General features: G+C 36.4%; 2 protein-coding genes across 5 annotated transcripts; both read right to left on the bottom strand.

The window, feature by feature from the left end:
• Positions 1-348: 348 nt before the first annotated feature.
• LOC132634877 (general transcription and DNA repair factor IIH helicase subunit XPB1-like) lies at positions 349-10708 on the bottom strand. The gene is made up of 20 exons (XM_060350997.1): positions 10550-10708; positions 10239-10282; positions 10065-10137; positions 9440-9608; positions 9137-9359; positions 8990-9046; positions 8664-8792; positions 7737-7817; positions 6629-6716; positions 5231-5568; positions 3801-3876; positions 3516-3709; positions 3055-3218; positions 2752-2824; positions 2259-2372; positions 1701-1781; positions 1530-1589; positions 994-1077; positions 770-912; positions 349-639 (listed from the first exon to the last, which is right to left on the bottom strand). The coding sequence occupies exons 1-20, from the start codon at positions 10566-10568 to the stop codon at positions 558-560; spliced, it is 2292 nt and encodes a 763-aa protein (XP_060206980.1). The 5' UTR covers positions 10569-10708; the 3' UTR covers positions 349-557.
• Positions 10709-12109: 1401 nt separating this feature from the next.
• Positions 12110-19427, bottom strand: LOC132634878 (GPN-loop GTPase QQT2). 4 transcript variants are annotated; one of them, XM_060350998.1, is made up of 7 exons: positions 19288-19427; positions 16709-16777; positions 16510-16621; positions 16150-16376; positions 13547-13837; positions 12728-12933; positions 12110-12627 (listed from the first exon to the last, which is right to left on the bottom strand). In XM_060350998.1, the coding sequence occupies exons 2-7, from the start codon at positions 16766-16768 to the stop codon at positions 12354-12356; spliced, it is 1170 nt and encodes a 389-aa protein (XP_060206981.1). In that variant the 5' UTR covers positions 16769-16777; positions 19288-19427; the 3' UTR covers positions 12110-12353. The 4 variants fall into 4 exon arrangements, with proteins under 4 accessions (XP_060206981.1, XP_060206983.1, XP_060206984.1 ...); XM_060351000.1 differs by having other exon boundaries at positions 19298-19385; XM_060351001.1 differs by having other exon boundaries at positions 16709-16780; positions 19288-19339.
• Positions 19428-20963: the final 1536 nt, after the last annotated feature.

Below are 20963 nucleotides of genomic sequence, written 5' to 3' on the forward strand. Positions count from 1 at the left end.
ATTTTCTTAACGTGATCGCGATCCTGCTATTAATTTTGATATTCTAATATGGAAGCCTTGCAGTTGTCCTATTCTTTCACGTTCTAGAAACCATATCGTGATTTCACTATACTAGATGAAGTGTAAAAAACGAGGGATATGGAGATGCTCACAAGTCGGTCCGAACACTATCGCTGCGAGGAATTGGGATGGTCTCTCTAAGCACACGACCTTTATGAAACTGATGTAGAGAATTCACATGATCAACCCCAACTAGCTTGAAATTAGAGCATAATCTAATCCATTTGCTCTAAAGTTGAAAACGAGATCACGTCTACCGAAAGCAGAATATAAGAAAAGACCAATAAGTAAAGCAAATTCTGAGTATAATTTTATAAACATTCACGTTAGCAGGCTTGTTACATTTCTTTTGATATAAGTAAAGGCTTGTTACATTTCTTTTGATAAGTAAAGGCTTGTTACATTCATTCATATCCATGTCTCATGTACCTTACAGTTCTTCCTAAAGGACAACTAAACAAGCAGTTGCATAGGGGAGACATGTATCAATAGATGAATCAAACATAACGTTTCTTGAATAATGTATGTCTCTTGGTTGGATCTTTAGGCTTGCTTTTACCAAGGCCCTTCTTCCCAGTGCTGCATTACACAAACAGTTATTTGTTAGTATCAAATAATTTCACTTTCTAAATGGAAAATTTGCATTTAATAATCTGCATCCATTCAAATGAAAAAAGCTAAAGGGGTTCAAAGAGTAGTAAAATCATACTTGTACTCCATATAAACCATTCCTTTAGCTCCTGACATGGCACTCATATTACCCATGTAGCGACGAGCTTTTTGAAGAGCTACGTCATCTGCATCTTCATCTAGCTGCTCCAAACCGACTACATCATCGCCAGCACTCAATACCTATAGGTGAAAGTAAAGATCATATGAGTCGGAGAAACATCTTAAAGTAAAGTGCGAAAAAAAAAATGCAAGTAGAAGTACCTTTCCAAGAAGTTGAATCTGTTCCTCAAGACGATGATAAGATAACTCGGGCCCAGAATCAGAAGGTGGCAAGCTTGTGATCACCTAATACAAGAACAGCCAGAAGGGCAATTAGAAGAAAAGGTAGAACCTTAACAAATAGGCAGGTTAATGACCCGTCCAAAAGTTACTCGGGCTGAAATGAACTAAATTGGGTCATAACCCAACCCGCCTAATTTTTACTATCTTTATTTGTTCTTTTTATAATTTGTATAAGTACCTAATAGAACTTCTTTTTTCTTTATTATGGCTATATATAACAAATCAAACAAAGGAAAGGTCTTTTCAAAAATATTTTGACCAGGTTCTCATGGGTCAATTTGGACTACATATTGGCCCAAATTTTAAATGGACTGAATTGGGCGGGTCAAGATGGGCAGAGCTATGACCCGCCCAAACTTGAACGAGTTGGGTGGGTCATGTTTTCATGGGCTAATTTTTGCACCCCTACGTAGAACAGTATGTACGCTATCAATGGCTTTGCCAAGATGCAGTACCTTAAAGCTATAACCTTGATCGATCAAGAACTGCTGTCTTTTGGTTGAGTAGTACATTTCCTGCATTTGAAAATTGCTAGTAAGGTCACATATTATAATGTTATTTCAAAATAGCATATAAGAAGATATCAGACATCAAAAGAAACTAGCAAAGAGAAAAGGATTCTGCACCTGGGTATCAGTTGACACAAGGGAGTAAAAGAATGCATTGTACTCCTCTTTACCTCCTGCCATCCTATCTTGATGCCGCCCCTGTCAACCCAACAAGAAGTTAAAAGACAGATAGATCGGAAACATACACTAAATATTTGAAGTTATCTCGACTTTTATGTTTAAAACCACGGGAGAAGGTTTTTTCCTTATTCTTTTTTCCCCTTGCATAGAGATGCTTATAGAATAGTCCGTCAGCCAAGTAATTGTTTCAAATTATTCAGCATATTCCTATGTCCTACTTATCAGGAGGAATTTCCAACTGAAAATAGCTAGTATTACCAAAAGGTTCACTCAATTTTCCACCACTATGGTAGCAGTGCAAAGACTAAGAAGACTGACATCTTTTCGTCATATATTTAACTAACCTTAGAGAACGCAATGACAACCTTGTTATTTATATAAAGGATTTAACCTGGGGTATCACTCGCTGGAGAGATTAATTCAATTATCATGATTTTATTCGACATTTGAAATACGAATCAAGGGAGGCAATTATGAACGAGAAAACAAACACACCTTGGCCCTGAGAATACGCCCTAGACGTTGAGCTTCTTGTCGTCTTGAACCAGCATGTGACGAAATTTGTATTATAACATTCGCCTCAGGAATATCAATGGAGTTATCACCCACCTGCAAGCACAAGCAGAGATCACATCATCCACAAAAAGAAAAACTTTGAATGTAACACTATGAGTTGGTAGCTAAAAAACTACTATGTTTTTAACTTGAAAGAGGAATACACAAATGAATATGGCATCACAATTAGATAATCATGGTTCAGCACAAGCACATATGCAAACTTTCAAAGATCTTAAAGAAAACATACACACATTAAACATGAGTGTGTGGGTGTAAAGAGAAGATAGTGAGCAATAATTGGTGGCACACAATGGGTCCATTATCACACATTATCACCAATGCAAGGTACTCAAAACACAGTGGCACACAACCTCCTACATCCATCCAAATCACCAGCTAGTGATATTAAGAATCTGCTTGAACACAATACCTTGGAAAGAAATATGGTGTTAACCTCCTTGCTAGTTTTAAATGCATCAAGAATTTTTGTTCTTTCAACATGGCTGCATAACAAGAAAAAACATTAAATGGAGAAGCAAACAAGAAGGCATCAAAAATATCTATCTTGCTCGGACTCTTCAAAAATGTTTTCGGGTGCGTGTCAGATCGTCCAAAAGTAGTGCACTTGCGGAGGATCTGACACAGGTGTGACAAATATTTTTGGAGAGCCCCAGCAACATAGTCTAAAATAGCATCGCAACATAAAATTATTGAGATAGCATCTTGTATATACCTGGTAGCACCATAGATCATGGGTTTCCGAAGCTTCATTGCATACTCAGTAAGTGCAAATAGATTGTCGGCAAAGACAATGATCTTGTCCCCACGCTGCTGTTCATGAAAGCGGATAAGAAACTCACAAGCCCTGAACTTGTTTGGGTTCATCACATAAAGTGCCTGGAACATCACATGGATATGAGTTAAGAAAATATAATAACAATATGCCAAAAGGACGGGGTGAACTCAAAATAATATTACAGAAACGTTGCCTTGCAGAATCAAACAAACATGATTTTAAGAAAAAGAAATTAAAATCCACTATATGGAACATAGTCATAGCCAGAAATTCCACAGGCCAAGGACAAACTTCGCTCCTTAACGAGATCAATAACTACATGAAATTGAACAATTGTGAAGTCATCAAACATTGCGTTCTAAGCATTAAGAATGGAACAGTTACAAAAGACAACGTACTTGTCGCTTCTTTGAATTCTCTTTTTTCAAATATTCAGCAAAGAATTCCTTCGTCATAGGACACCACACCTCAGCACATTGTACATTTGCAATAAATCCTCCTTTCACTAAATCCAACCAATTTGCTTCATACAACTTGGGACCAATAAGAAAGTTCAAATCCGTGATCCTCTCGTCTTCTCTGACAAGCGTAGCTGTTAAGAAAGCCAAATAATCCGTTAAATTTTGTGAATAACAAACAAAATTAACATTGCAATTTGCAATAACTCTTTTTGAAATACATACCAGTAAGCCCAAGTTTGCAGTGTGATTTCGTGATACTAATGACCTTTCGAAACATATGTGCAGGAACCACATGCACCTACATAAATGCCAAGAAGAGACCCTTATATTTATGCCAGTATAAATTTCACCTTTAATATCTATCTCTACGGTTGAAATGAACCTTTCGAAATAAATTCTGTGACACGCATTTCCCACGAGATACTTGTACTGAACCAGAAATTTAAAAAAAAAATCATCTAATCACACAAAGCAATAGCGGAGAAAGAAAAAAATACAACAACAAAAAACCCAGTTGGATCCCACAACGTGAGGTCTGGGGAGGGTGAAGTGTACGCAGACCTTACCCCCACCTTGGAGGGTAGGGAGGTTGTTTCCGAAAGACCCTCGGCTTAGAGGAAAACAAGGAAACAAGGGAAAAGAGTCAGATACGGACAAGCAAATCAAAACCATGTGAAAATGAGAAACAGCAAGAGCAACGAAATCATGATAAAATAATAAAGATAGACAGGACCAACACATAGAAGCAGGACAAAAATACATTATAAGCATTCTAATAAATATAGATGCAGCATTTTAGAATAAATCAGTGCCCCCATATCAGCAATTACTATTAATTTCCAAATAAAAGGAAATGAGTGAGATGAAATTGACCACTACTTATCGGCAACACAGAGTAAAAGAATTACACGGAAATGGGAAACTCAACCAAGAAATACTAAATAGCTAAAGCTTTCATCCTTCTGTAAGTAACATACATCATACATCATAGATACTCCCTCCCAAATAAAAGGAAATGAGTGAGACGAAATTGACCACTACTTATCGGCAACACAGAGTACAAGAATTACACGGAAATGGGAAACTCAACCAAGAAATACTAAATAGCTAAAGCTTTCATCCTTCTGTAAGTAACAGACATCATACATCATATATACTCCCTCCGTTTCATTTTGTTTTAGCTTGGCCGTGCACGAAACTTAAGAATATCAAGAAGACTTTTGAATCTTGCCGTCTTCAATTAAGGTGTGTAAAACATATCAATAATACCTCATGAGTCTTGTGGTCTTAACATGCCATGTCATTTCTATAATAGAGTCATTAAAGGTAAATTGAGGATATTGGAATTAAAGGCTTACTAAATATAGAAAGGTGGCATTCTTTTTAAGAGACTAAAAATAAAATTGAAACACATAAATTAAAGCAGTGAGAGATTATGTGTTTGTGTGTGCGCACGCATCTATCTCTGTGAGTATCTGTCTTTATGTATGTATGGTTGTATGTTCTTCCATAAACAGATATGATACTCCGGCCACAAAGGAATAGCATTCGAAATAAACTATTGTTTCGCATTAAGCTTGAAAAGCAAGACTCATATACTGGATTCTTATACGAAAGGCACAATTTGAAACATTGCAAGACCAGGCATTTACCTCATCCATAAGGAGTAAACCCCATTCTCTATTTCTTATTTCTTCAATGATCTTCTCAGATTCTTCAGAACGTTTGCCACCAAAAGCAACCATGTTATATGTTGTCACCACCACACCAACATTTCCGCGGAATCTTTCTTTGCTGTCAGATGTGAAACGACATATCTGCTCTTCTCGGATAGTAGACCATAACTTAAACTGGAAAGCCCATTGATCCACAGACACAGCATTTGTTGCCAAACAAAGGCAGCTCTTTTTTATTCTGCTTGCTGCAGAAACGCCTACTAAAGACTTCCCGGCACCACAAGGTAGCACAATAATTCCAGATCTTGCTCTTCCTGAAGCATTCAACATACAATTTAACCACAGGCAAGAGCATTATATCTATCAAGAAACTACGACTCTTCCTGAAGCATTCAACATACAATTTAACCACAACATACAATCTAACTACAACCAGTCAGCTTGTGAATCCCCACACCTGAGTTCAGCATTAATTGGATTCATCATAATTCAATAATTTTAATGTTGGAAGTCCATCTACTACAACCCTCCTCAGTTATGCGAACGTGAGACTATCTATGTTTTGTGAAACTCACATAGACGACGTCTAAGCCAAGAATATATACACCTGTCAAAATATAGATGGTCTCACGTTCGCATAACTGAGGACGGTTGTCAAAATAACAATGTATTCCCTTCTCTTTTATAACTTTTTGTAAACTAGAGTTCTAATGTAAACTAACAGAAGCAGGCTAAATAAACGACGACACCTCTATCATCCCTATTTTCGAATTGCGCGCACTGGAACAGAAACCGGATATAACCAGATATCCTCTTTGCAAGCGCAAGGATGCAGCTTTCTCACATCTTCATATCTTTCCCATTGAGCAATCTTCTATCAATCTCTGTGGTATAACCGTGTTCCTCACTGTGTGAGGGTTAAGACTTCAATATACTGTGACGATAATCAATGATCCCCCAGAATCCTTTATTTACCTTTTTTTTTTATCAAGGACCTTTATTTACCTTTTTAACGAAAGATACTCACTGTATCTCCATATGTCTGTGAGAGAGAGAATAGCAGATATCAGCAAACTTGTTTATGTTCTTTTGTCAACTTAAAAGTCACTTATATAAACCGTTTTTTGGCAATCAGCAAAAGTTAATTATTATTGAAAAGGACAAATTCCAAAAATGTAACAATTGAACAGAAGCTTAATCATTACATTAAGTTAATACAGAGAAGAATAAGGGAATAGAAAAACACATAAAAAGTTTAGGAAAATTCATTGACCATGACACCTGACTTTCAAATAGAGAACAAGACAAAAAAGAAAGCATCAATCGGAAAAATTAAAGTCGCTTGCTTGGTAAAATTTGGCTTTATATCCTTACCATTTCCAAACATCTTACTAAGACTCTTCTCTTGATAAGGACGTGGTTGTGCTTGAGGCTTCAACTCCATGTCAAGATCAGGATTAACCTGCAATGTTCAGTGGGCATTAAGCAGAAATACTTAGCTATTGTACAGCTCATAAATCACACGCCCTCCAAATCTATTGTCAAAAAAAAACTGACAATACATTGATGCGAGATAATTTATTACTCAAATTTCTCATACTCTAGACCAAATGTTTGATTTGCCTCTACGGATCCGACAATGGCTTTCATATCACATGGTGCAATACTCCTCCCACACCATTTTAGTTACTAGCTCAAGCAACTTATTCATGTCATCCGTACCCACCCAACAACTAAAAAGCCTAATTGCAACTGCAAGTATTCCCTCCGTTTCATTTTATGTAACGGTGTGGTGGAACAAAATAGTACAAAACTTGCGGTTGAGAAGAGCGAAATATCACATCGAAATTCAACTGTGAATGGTTTAATGAAGCCGAGGGTCTTTCGGAAACAGTCGCCCTACCTTTCAAGGTGGGGGTTAGGTCTGCGTACACTCTACCCTCCCCAGACCCCACATGGTGGAATTATACTGGGCTTCTTGTTGTTGTTGTAATGGTTTAATGAACTTAAACTCTTAAAGTTGTATCAAACTAGAATTATGTCAAAACATTTTGGAGCATGCCAAAACGGAAAAAGCATAATATAAGTTGGAACTGAGGGAGTAATTGCTTTCTTGAAACATTATAAACCATGTCAACGGTACATACATATTGAATACCAAAGGTGCACCCCCCCACCCCCCACAACACACTCCGGGAACCCCTACCACCAGTTTCAATTTAGCCAAGATAACAAGTGCTTTTAGCAACTATGAACCTTCCACCACTGCAGGTTCCTCTGTCTAGCATCTCGATTGAAAAACAGAAGATTATTTAGATATTTTAATTAGTGAATTTTTGTTCTTATAGGCAAACTAGTTGTCAACTAAGGGAATCTCATTCCTATTTTACCAGTAAGAAAGATTCTCCATCAGCTAAATTATTCACTGTCCACTTGTCCACCCTGATGCAAAAAAAGAAAAAAGGAAAAAGGAGCAACTCACTGTATCATTCCTGAAGTCATACTCCTCCATCATGGGATAATTCAAAGCATTTGGTAGACACCGCTGCTTCACATTTTCAACCTGTCCATATACAAATAGGAAAACTGTCATCTTTTAGGTAAAGCCAAAGAAATTTGTGTGTCTGTGTTCACCCACAAAGATACTCCAACACCAGGAGAAATAGTCTCCATCTAGAGCAAGCATACATATTTTCTCAGCATGACTTTTCTCAAACCACAAGATACAGCAGATAAATGGGCAACTGCAGCTCCCTAAGAAGATATTTGGAGGATACTTAAGTGCAAATATCAAAGTGAAAAATGGCACAGGTAAGCAAATTTGATTATCATCTATTAGGTCTACTCTTCAATTAACTGTAGTAAGTAGTGAAAATGAACTGTTGCATTAGAGTCTGATCCTAGAAATACAACTAACCAATTGATTAGTCAAACCACCACTTATTCATATTGCTGGAGAATCAATATCTAACAGCGTCATAATTGGTGTGATCAAGTCATATCCAACAGTGTCAAAATCCACGCACATCATACTTTAGTGTAAATCTTAGCTCCAAAATGATACAGCCACATACTAGGGAAACAGCAAAAGTACGGAGACAAACAACCAAACATCCTTAGCAGGTGAAACAAGAAGTCGACAACCATGCTTACATTTGTATTGGTTTACTTGACCTAATGAAGATGTTTTTATCGGCAATGAGTAACTTACACATGACCACAAGAAAAGTGGAGACCAAAGAATTAAAAGAACAAGAATAACTTCGGAGAACTGGATATGAAATACTATAATCAGCAGTTAGTGTATTTCATGCAAATGCTGCAACTTATTACAATAGCATCTGACACCACAGACTCCCAACTCGACATTTAAACGAGGCCTTCTTGTTGCAAAACATTAAATTATTACCTGAGCAGGGTCTATTTCAAATGAATGGGTTTCTTTTTCTTCAGCCGCTGCTGCCAGATCTACTCCGTTTATCAACTCATCATGTCCGCGTTCAATTTCATTCACAGGTTTGCTTACAGTAAACCCATCCTTAACCAAAAAATAAAATAAAATTTCACTTGATAGTTATGAACTTGTAATAGAAATACAAAGCATCAAAACAAAGATATGGGGTCTGATTTTCTTTTTTCATGATTCTGCCTCCCAAGTCTAAAACGATGCAGTCAAATTTCTTGATAACCATTACAGATTACAAAACAAGCAACTCAATCACATTGAACACGAACCTCAGACGAAATCCTAGCCTTCCCTATGGCTTCATCTGCAAGCAATTTTTTCAACACCTAGAGATAATCACATCAAATAAATCAATTAAGATAGTCAAGAAAACATCTAAAATTAAAGCATTGTTACTATATAGCTCATTATCTTGCCTCTGGAAATGGAGATTCTATAAAATACCGATTCTTCTTAAGAACAAGCTTCACTTTTCCGTAGTTAGCAGTAGAAGCATGAATAAAATCAATCATCTCTTTGGGAAGTTTGGTCTTTGACAATTTGTTCAAAACAGCGATTATAGTTTCAGTCTCAAGACCAACTGACACAGCGGCATACAACGAGTGAGGCGTCAAGTTGTACTCATGCATCGACTCCGGCCTACAAAATAGAAGTCCATTAACCCTCTCCAAAACAAACAAAAACATAGAATACAGATTGCCAGACACACAAAAAGGTACCTGCAAACAGGCTCAGCAATGGCAATGAGAAAATCATAGGCTTGCTTATACAATGGAGAGAAGGTCTCAAGGAAAATTCTTCCATCCGCACAAGCCCACAATGGACGATTGGCGTGATCGAGTTTGAGTTCCAGCTTAGTGAAATCCATCTTCTTCCCTTCTCTCTCGCCTAAATATAACATTCATTCAAATTTTTCTACATCAAACGAGTTTAATATTATATAAAAGCATCACCGAACTGTAATTATAAGGTGTGGCAATAGTACATACTCCCTCCGTTTCAATTTGTTTGTCTTAGTTTGACTTGACACCGAGATTAAGAAAGTAAGGGTCTATTGGGTACCAAACTACCCTATAATCTTGTTGTCTTAAACATGTCATGCGTAGGAAATAGGCATTCTTTTTTAAACAACTAAAAAGGAAAGTAAGACAAAGAAATTGAAACAGAGTGAGTAATACAAACAAACTACCAACTATCCTAATTTGTAACCTCGATAACTTCCTATCTAGGGTCATGTCCTCAGTAAGCTGGATCATATAAAAGCATCATGAAGTGTAGTCATAGGACATAATAGTAGTTTCTAATGATCCTTTATATTTTCTTTATACATAAGTAGAGTAATACCATCATTAAAATCATCACTGCCTTCTTCAGGATAATACTGATCATCATCAGCAGTTGAAGCCCGATACTCCTCCTTCAATCACCACAAAAACAAATAAAAATACAATCTTTATCAATTTCTATTTCAAGAAAACACTAAATAACATATCAAAACTAGCTGGGAAATCAAAGAACCTTTGAATTGAACTTGATCTTCTTGCTTGGTCGACTTTTATCACCTGAATTCAAACACTTATTATTAACAAACTACAAATACAAAGCTATACATATAGTATAATTCAATCAAGAAACCAAGTAACTACCCCCCCCCCCCCCCCCTCCCACAAGTTGCTATATTGCAATATGAATATTCTACATGGTTAAAATCAAGAAACCAACTAACCCCATTAAATTTTTCCTAAAAAAAAATACTAAACTTTTGGGATTTTTTTTTTTTTTGGATGTAAATGATTAAAGTTTAAATCTTTGAATGATAATCAAATTACCGTGTCCGTGATGACCCATTTTATGAGATGAAGCAATCTGTTTATTCGAATCACAAATATGAGTTATGAGTTTCTCTTCTCTTTTCTCTCTTTTGTTGTATTTTATCAGTCTATTATTGGAATGGCGGTTTTTAGGAAAATAGGCAAATACTTTATTGTTGTTGCTCAGAAGAAATATTTATTTTCTGGAAATGAGAATTTTAGGGTATTTGTATTTGTAACCCCTGATCTGTGAAAAAGTTGCTGTTACGCCCTCAAAACCTACTTATCGAATTATCTATCGTGATTCTCCTTTTCATGCTTCAAATCCTTTTTTTCTCTTGAGCCAAGAGGTTCTATTGGAAACAGCTTCCCTGTCCCAAACAGGTAAGGATAAGGTCTGCGTACATCCTACCCTCTCAGATCCCACTTGTGCGATACACTAGTATGTTGTTGGTGTTGTTGTTGATTCTCTTTTACATACCCCTTAAAAAACATTAATTAGGAGGGATTTTTTTAACTATTTTACCCTTCATTGGTATTTGAATAATCATAACATCACCCCTTAATTGAGATGTTTTTAATATTCAAGAACAATAACTACTAACGGTGAAGTGCGAAAAAAATAATTAATTTTGTCTGAACTTCTAAAACGATAAATAATTTGAGACAACTATTTTTAGAAAGCACGACATGTAATTTGAGATGGTGGAGTAATAAAGTATTGTTGATTGCGGCAACAAAATAATTAAACTGACATATTCTCCCATGACGGAATAAAAAAAAAAGATCAATAAGAGCGTTTTTCCCCTTTTCACCTCGACTAATTTCTGGGGACCTACTATCTCCCACTGATTAATAAGGGTATTTTTTGGAAGAAAAGAAATTCTTAAGAACACATATTCCTCTAATTTCCAAAAAATAATTTCCTTGAAATAGCAAAGATGTCATTTTCCACAAATATTCAAATGAGCAATTTTTTATAGTGAGAAATGAATTAGAATGAGAAGGGTGATAAATGATGAAACTAACCTTTTGGGTGTGGTCTCCATTTGCTTTGTAAAATGCTCTTCCACGTGAATTAAACTTTTAATAATTTGATATCTGGTTAGTCAGCTTTGAAAAATGATCCTTCCAAGTTCTACATGAATATTTTTCATATTTGCTCTTGAAAATGTTCAGGGAAATGGATTATTCATCTGTTGTGTACGTTGTATATTTCATTGGGTTTGACTCCTCAACAATCTGATAATCGTATAGTTCCTTTTATTGGGGACGATATGTTTTTTGATATATTGTAAATATTATTGATCTCTCTTGAATATTGAGTTGATCTTTATGAACTATATGATCACTTCATCTCAAAAAGGAATGGTTAGGAAATGTTTTTCCTCCTCACGCACCAAACATTCGAAAATACTCTAAAAATACTTTCGAAATATATTCTAAATATTACTATTTATTCACCTTACCAAACATCAAAAAATATGTAGGAATCACTTATTTTCCATGAAAATATGTTCTATAGAAAACATTTCCCTTCATATCAAACACGCCCTAATGTCAAAACACACTTGCAAATTGTTAAGAATAGAAAGTAAATTCAGTTGATCAAAGTCATTATCCATAAAGGTTTTATCACCAAACACAAATCCAGATGACCTAACTCTTTAACTACATACTAATGAGAACATCAGATGCAACGACTGGCGAAATTGTCGCATTTACACAGTAAAATCATTTTTCTGTCCCTTACTTTTAGGTTTAGCACTTTGATCAGTCCTATACAGAGTTGTTTTTTCTTGAAGAGACACCATGTACAGTCTCAAAATGAAAAGCCAGTAACTTCTTCATCTTCATCCTCATCTATGGCACCTTCATCGTCACTAAAAACCTGGATGTCGTCTTCATCTTCTTCCTCTTCATCCTCGTCATGCATCATATCCTTGTTCTTCCCTTTTCCATCCTTCAAACCAGTGCTCAATACTACAGTCTCTCCTCCAGTTTTCTCGATATCTTTCCTCAGCTTTTCCATATTCTCCCTTCTGCGTTTTTCCTCTAACAATTGCTTCTCCTCCCGTCTCTTGTCCAAGTCAGCCCTGACAGGAAAATTTTGCAACAATAGTTATTAAGCATGTCCAACTATCAGTGATATTTCAAGAGGTATAAATAAACATTAAGTTTCAGTTAGTGTAATACTTGTAAGTTTCCATATACTCTTCAGTGCTGGCATCAATTGTCTTGAAAAAGGCGTCCATCCCAGCACCTGAAACTGCAGAGACCCCGACGGATCTGAGATTCTTGTAGAACTCCTCAAGTGCAAGAGAAAGGCTTCGAGTCAGAGTTGATGTGTAAGTGTTGTCCGCATCTAGTGCCGCGTGAAACACCTCGAAATCTTTCATCCACTGCATTTAAAGTAGTGACATGATAAATCACAGTCCCAGAAGAGCAGCCAATGAAAGTAAAAGCACAAAGAACTGAAGAATCAATCCAATAGTAAGAATTTACTCTACACTCAACCACAAACGCCCCTCCCTCTCTCTTCTGCCCTTCCCCCTTTACATTCACACACGCACATAAACAAACACTGGTATTTTAATTGGTAAAAGACATTATATGAATGGGCAGCAAAATTGCTGCAAGTAGAATATGTGCCTCAAAAGATCAATAACACAATTGCAAAGCAACCATCATAACCAAAGTTTTATACGATGACTCCTTGGTTTAAACTGCTTAGCGAGCAGGTACAGCACATAACAGGAATACTATTAAACTGTCACTATAATAGCCTCATGGTTCCAGTACCAATTATTAGAGGTAAAGGGTAATAGCTTCTGATCCACCTTTAAGTTTTTTCTTGAACGTCTTCACTGGTTTATATTAGGTGCACAAATGGAATAATTTCCATAGCAAACTTAACATGACTAATAGTGGAGACAGCCAGTCCTTTCTCTTCCTCACAACTCCCTGCCCTTTTCAAGAAAAAAATTAGAGTAATGTGAGAATTTATTCGAGTACCTCCAAAGCAAATTCATGATTAGCCACATCTGTCTTGTTGAATGCCAATACCAACGGCAACCTTGTTTTGTAGAGGATGCTACAAGCATAGAGCATATTGCTCATAAAGGTAGCTGGACTTGCGGACCGTGGTGTATCAACTACATATGTCACCACAGTGGGAAAAGTAGATGCAAAAGCTTCAGTGATTATTGCACCAGAGGCAGACCAAGTGAATATCTCAATCTGTCCAGGAGTGTCCACAAGAACATAGTCCAACTGGTCTGCTCGTTTTTCAATAACTGATATCACCTGCAAATAGGTAGAAGAGGTTGTTGTCTCAAAAGAGCTAGAGAAAAATAATACATGTAAAGCTTTTCTTCCCTCAAATCCTTGCAAGCTACTCCTCTAATAAATAATGACAAACAGAATTGGTGAAAAGAACAAATACTACAAAGCAAAAAGAGAGCAAACATCAGATATAGATATATTGCTTTGACAACTTTCCACCTCACATTTTCAAAAACCAAATTTACTGATTCTTGCAACAGAAAATTTGAAACTTGTGCACTACTTTAAGAAATCGAATTTGATAAATAATACATCCAGACATCATCCAAGTAACAACCACAAGAATTTACAGAGGGCTTAGATGCATAAATGCTGCTTGAGAGATCTAATAGCAGGGAAGACTATGATGCAATGTTTCAGTGAACTTTAGAGAAGCATCTCAATTTCAGAGCTTAAGAGGCAAAACACATCATTCTAATTAGCCAGTACTTATGGACCTTGCACTCGCCATGTATCCACGAGTTTTGAATCAAGGGAGGGAGGGAGAGGGAGAGGGGGGGGGGGGGGGGGGTGATGATAACATAACGAATATAAGGAAAAAAAAGAAAACCAAAGCCAATAAAGGGCTGCTTAATCTAGGTTGACCGATTTCGAATTCCATATGAGTAAACCAGAACCTAAAGAAGTATATGACTGAACGTAATGAGATATGATAAGATCTAAATTTGGATTAGACTTCTTAATCCAACAGGTCTAATAATAACTTTTGAAGACTTAAATCCGGATAAGATAAGTGGATTGGATGAAATTACTTAACCTATTCAATTCACTGCCGTGTCGGAGGAACAATTTTAATGTTGAATTCATATAGTCCCATAAAATAATTGTTGACCGATATGCAAATCTACTAGAATTTTACGCACTAATATCCTATAGACATTAATTCAGTCCATTTTTCTACCACAGTAAGTGATCAATCCAAAGAGAACACTTTTATACCACAAAAGATGCAAGCGGGAGGAAACTTCAAAACAAGGTTTCTCTAGACCACATAAGTTTAAGAAAAAAACAGAAGGCCAAATAGAATAGATAGCCCCTCAAACTTGGCACATTTTCTCAGTTAGACACCTCGACTTTTGTAGTGATCATTTGAACACCTCTTTGGCAGAGGTGTGTCTCGTGCACACTTGTGTTTGTAAGACCGTGTGCTTGAGACGCACTCCTGATGAGGTGTCAAATGAACAAATTAACTACTGACATACCTGTGTAACTTATTTTTAAAAATTCGACATGTAATTATATTTAATAAAAAGAAATACAATAAGAAAGAAAATAAAATTCACCTCTTCCCCCCTCCCCCGGTATTTGCTCCGTCTCCTTCCCTATGTTCTGCTTAACCTCTTCCCCTTCCAGAACTCATTTAATTGCAGTGAACTTCTCAAAAGGTTTTGGGTTGTGGCAGTGATTTACTACTTTCTAAATACAGTTTTGAAATTCAAAACGCTAGAAGAACGCTTACCTTCTTCTCCATTTCACTTACAGTAACAAATTTGAGGTTGTTCTCCGAACAAATTGGAAGTTAACAGAATAGAAGTCTTTTAATATGAATCGAAGTCATATTATTTGTACCACCATTTACAACTACCTCTGCAACCAAGATGGAATTCACAACCTTAGTACGTGGTTCTTGCTTATTGAAGGCATTCTCAATCTCACACTTATCTACATTTTTAACTGGATTACATTCTTCCATCATATGAGCTAAGGTTTTTTTTCCTTTCCTTAAATAAGATGGATTCAATTCAGCAACTACAAGTATATGCAGAAAGAAATCTCACAATGATTATATACAACTAGTGTCAGAAACAAAACAAAAGCAGAAAGAATTTGAACTTACAGCTATCAGAACCAAAAGTTTTGAAGAAAAAAAAAATAGAAGTGAAGTCTCATATTATTATTTTGGAAACAAAATTTAATTGTATGACGAGACGATGTACTTTTGAATCAGGTAACTCGGATAAAACGATAGAGGATTCGGATCTGGAGAGATGTATTGAATTTGTGTTAACACAGAAATCAGCGAAAGTAAGAAGAAAAAAAAATGTGGGAAGAAAATCCATGTCAGCTCATTTTAAGCCATTACTTCAAATTGAGGAATGAATAAGTTGTATGCCATGTCAGACTTCGCGACATATTCCTGCCTAGTTGAAGTGTCTATATGGTCACTAGCAAAACCAAAGTGTCTGACTTACAATTCGAGCAGCCAAAACAGAAAGAAAAAGTCTCCTCACAGCCTATTCAATAAAAGAAAACCAGATCACATCAAACCTTACCTCATCAAACTTTGTGGCAAACAAGTTCAGTGAAGTAAGAATTCCTCCATTTGGCCCAAGATTGAATTGCTTCATGACTTCCTTGTATCGAACAGTGTCTCTAATATCAATATTTGCACCATATGGAAGGGTCAAGACAGCAGGATCAAGGTTCAAAACATAACCCCGCTTATTGGACGCCATTGTGTGGCAAACAAGTCGATGCATAAACGTAGTTTTTCCACTACCTGGTCGTCAATCAAAACAAGCACTATATCACGTTTCAAGTAAAAATTAAATAACAACAAACAGCTTGGGACAATGCTAGTATCTTAAAATGATAAACATATGAATCCTTAACGCAAAGAAATAGGACTTTACCAGCCATCCCAACCACTATGATAATGACAGGCTTTTTCTTGAAAGTGAAGGATGATGATCCCTCAATATTAAGGTTTTGCATCGAGTTAGAGATATCATCCTTCTCCGGAACCTATAACCAGACAATCGAGGAGAAAAAGAAGGAGAATATTAGTTAAGGCTTAGAGTTGTAAAAGTAAACCAAATTGAGAATATTTACCTTACTGTCAACTTGCATCGAACCCTCAGCCTCTTCCGGTACCTTTGAATCAATCTCCATTCAAGATAACTGCTAAGTCAGTAAAGAAATGTCTCTATCAGCCTTAATGTAAATTAATTACGACCATATCAACAGTAAAAAGCAAAAAAGGAAGCTAGAAAAAGTAGGAAACAACGCAGAGATGGTAATAATCTATGTTGCTCGGACTCTTCACTTTCGGTGCCGCACCCATGTTGACACGACATGGGTGTGGCTGTGGGATCCGTACCCAATTTGGAGGGAAATGGATTATTCATCTGTTGTGTACGTTGTATATTTCATTGGGTTTGACTCCTCAACAATCTGATAATCGTATAGCTCCTTTTATTGGGGATGATATGTTTTTTGATATATTGTAAATATAATTGATCTCTCTTGAATATTGAGTTGATCTTTATGAACTGTATGATCACTTCATCTCAAAAAGGAATGGTTAGGAAATGTTTTTCCTCCTCACGCACCAAACATTCGAAAATACTCTAAAAATACTTTCGAAATATATTCTAAATATTACTATTTATTCACCTTACCAAACATCAAAAAATATGTAGGAATCACTTATTTTCCATGAAAATATGTTCTATAGAAAACATTTCCCTTCATATCAAACACGCCCTAATGTCAAAACACACTTGCAAATTGTTAAGAATAGAAAGGAAATTCAGTTGATCAAAGTCATTATCCATAAAGGTTTTATCACCAAACACAAATCCAGATGACCTAACTCTTTAACTACATACTAATGAGAACATCAGATCAGATGCAACGACTGGCGAAATTGTCGCATTTACACAGTAAAATCATTTTTCTGTCCCTTACTTTTAGGTTTAGCACTTTGATCAGTCCTATACAGAGTTGTTTTTTCTTGAAGAGACACCATGTACAGTCTCAAAATGAAAAGCCAGTAACTTCTTCATCTTCATCCTCATCTATGGCACCTTCATCGTCACTAAAAACCTGGATGTCGTCTTCATCTTCTTCCTCTTCATCCTCGTCATCCATCATATCCTTGTTCTTCCCTTTTCCATCCTTCAAACCAGTGCTCAATACTACAGTCTCTCCTCCAGTAAAAAGCAAAAAAGGAAGCTAGAAAAAGTAGGAAACAACGCAGAGATGGTAATAATCTATGTTGCTCGGACTCTTCACTTTCGGTGCCGCACCCATGTCGACACGACATGGGTGTGGCTGTGGGATCCGTACCCAATTTGGTCAACCAATTTTGGGTACTTTGACCAAAATCGAAGGAGAAATTCCAGATAAATTCAATGATTTATGTAATCAAAACAAAAGCTATGGTGAAATTGAAGAAAATGGAATAACTTGTATATAGAAATTTCTACGTCACTCCTTTTCCTTTTATCTCCTTCCGATTTTCTCCTCAAGTTTTCCACATAATATGTCATAAATTAGGTTTTCTAACTCTATTTTTAGAATTTTGAATTATTTTTTGTTGAATCCCCGCACTAGTATCCGTACCCACGAATCTTAAAATTTAGATCATGATGAATCCGACCTCTAGATCCGTATCCGTATCCGACACCCGCATCCGCACCAGAGTCCGAGCAACATTGGTGATAATAAATGTAGGAGCATCGCAAAGGCCTGCATCAAATTCCATAAGGATTTTGCCAACGGCTAATTGTTTTCCAACTACTGCGGATAATACTTTTTTTTTTCCTTGACGAAAAATCTCGAACTAATGATGACTTCAACTTCCACGCGGAACATTCTTTTTTTTTTTTTTTTGATTAAGCACCGGGTGTCCGGGTCTCTTTGAGCCCCGACTAATCCCGGGGGTGCACAGGCCCTCGGCAAGGAGTTTCCCGCAAGTGCACCACGGGTAATTCAGGGTTTTACCCCAATCCGATGGCCCTCAGGGGTTAGCCTGGTGGTAATTGGCTTGAGCCTTGGGGTGCTCCCTTTCAAGGTCTCAAGTTCTAAATATGGTCCAAATAGGGTATACATTAGGTCTGTTTGATCTATTTTCGGCTATCATTTGGCGCATTCCTCTTTTCCATTTCTGTACACAAATCAATCTAAAAGAGTTAATACTACTAATTTTGACACCCTAAAGCAAAATATAAACTCCAATAATGTTTAACACAACAATACTATTCGTTTAATCATTCTAAATAGCTAGATCACTCCTATAGGTCATAGGTTCGAGCCGTGGAAGTCTATCTACATGTGCACTGGGCTGCCGCCATTTACTTCCTGTGCTGTGTCAAATATACACACATTCTTGTGGCAGTTGAAGCTACAAAGATAACCAGAACAAGATAAAAATTACAGCAGGTAAACATAAGCCATGAATGGAAGCTGAGATAATCAGTAGAACACCTATTAACACCCGATTTAAGAGCAAGAATTTCGCCTAAAACCCTTTAAACCACTACTGAAATTTAAAAGCCAAAAGCCTGCCTTCTCTTTTTTTTTTTTTTCTATGTTTACTCAGTACACTAGTGACATTAACTCTGTAGTCCACAAGTTTTAGAAAAATATTCATTACAAAATAGATTTTGTAAGGAAGAATTAAGCACCAGTAGTTACACTTTTCGAGAAAATCAAGTAGACACGTCGCAAGCGCACGGCGGAATGGAAGCAAAGGGAGGAGGGTTTTGCTCAATGACTTTGGAAAGACAAACACGAGACAGTACTTATACCTACTTTTAAAGCAAAAAAAAAAAAAAATGAGAATAAGTTTGAGCCCAATAAACATTAGGTCCTGTTTGGAAACTAAGGTATAATTTTAAAATTGTACAAAGAGAAAAAGTGCAAATATATCCCTCAACTTTGCGAAACCAGTGCGTAGATATCTCTGTTGTTACACAAATATACATTTTCACTGACATAAATTTTTAATTAAAATAAAAGTCACCATAGCTTTGTGATGATACGTGGCAGTTTCCCATTCGTGAAAAATTATGTTTTTTTACCTTCTACGTGCTTCACATATTTGATCTCACGCACTAGTCCAGGTCAGCACAAAAGGTGCAAATAATTACGGGAAAATATAGTTTAGGGGGTAATAGGACCCCTTGAAAGGAAAGGTGTGTCCTAACAAATTTGGTACAAGTTAGGGAGTAACAATGCCTTATCCCGGAATATATTTGGACCTAATTATTTATAATTAGGTGATGACAAGTTTCCCATGAACAAATTAAATGATCCAGTGATGAGGTGGCATGACTTAAACTAAAAATTAAATAATTTTCTCAAAATTTCTTACCAAATAACCATAAGTGACCAAATTGCAATTTATTACTTGAGTTTGTATAAAAATAATTATGGGCATATATGGCAGATTTAATAAGAAGATGAGCGTAAAAAGAAATTTGATCATCCAAGCAATAAATTCAAATTAATAGTTAAATTAAAAAAAATGCAAAAAAAAACTTTGTGAGAAGGTGCAATATACCCCTGAACTTTGCGAAAGGTCCAACTAACCACTGCAGTGGCTTTTATTTTAATTAAGAAAATCAACAAAAAGGGTATACTTGCGCCATTTGTGAAACGCAGATATAAATGCACCACTTTTTTTAACGAGGATATAGTAGCTGTAGAATTTAACCCATTTTTTCATTGAACGAAAGGTACAAAATAAATCAGATTGATAAAATTACCATGTGAACTCTTCGGTTTTTTCCCTTCCTCGATCCCTATCCCATTTAAATCGCGAAGTTGAGGGGTATATTTGCACCTTTGCCCTTATATAAATTAATACGGCCTATTATTTGGTTAACTGAATATTGTATTAACCAAGTGAGCAGTATTTATAACTAACTCATTGGACTCTAGAGTTAGATCCTAACAAAAATTAACTAAAAGCAACAGTATAAGCTATGGCCTATTAACTATCAGCTAATTCATATGGTACTGCACTTTATAACTAGTGTGATATCCATGTATAAGAAATAAGACCACTATTTAGCAGCGGTCGTTGTTAAGTTAGGCCAAGACATTGGCTCATTTTGCCTGCTTCTGCCCCCTGATGTCCACTTGTAAAACTATCTCCTTGAATCAGTCCTTGCAGTCCCTTTGCTCTTTGCTTGAATCTTCTATTGTTCCTTTCGATCCACACATGATAGCTGACAGCTGCAAATAAGAAACCAAGCACTAAAGACTTTGCTCTAGTAGCATGTATCACTGGTTGATACCCATCGAACCTCAGTTTCTCAGTCCTTAACATGTCGATGAATGCCAAGCCAGGCCAGTA

Source organism: Lycium barbarum, chromosome 4 (genome assembly GCF_019175385.1).
Source record: "Lycium barbarum isolate Lr01 chromosome 4, ASM1917538v2, whole genome shotgun sequence".
Lineage (NCBI taxonomy): Eukaryota > Viridiplantae > Streptophyta > Magnoliopsida > Solanales > Solanaceae > Lycium > Lycium barbarum.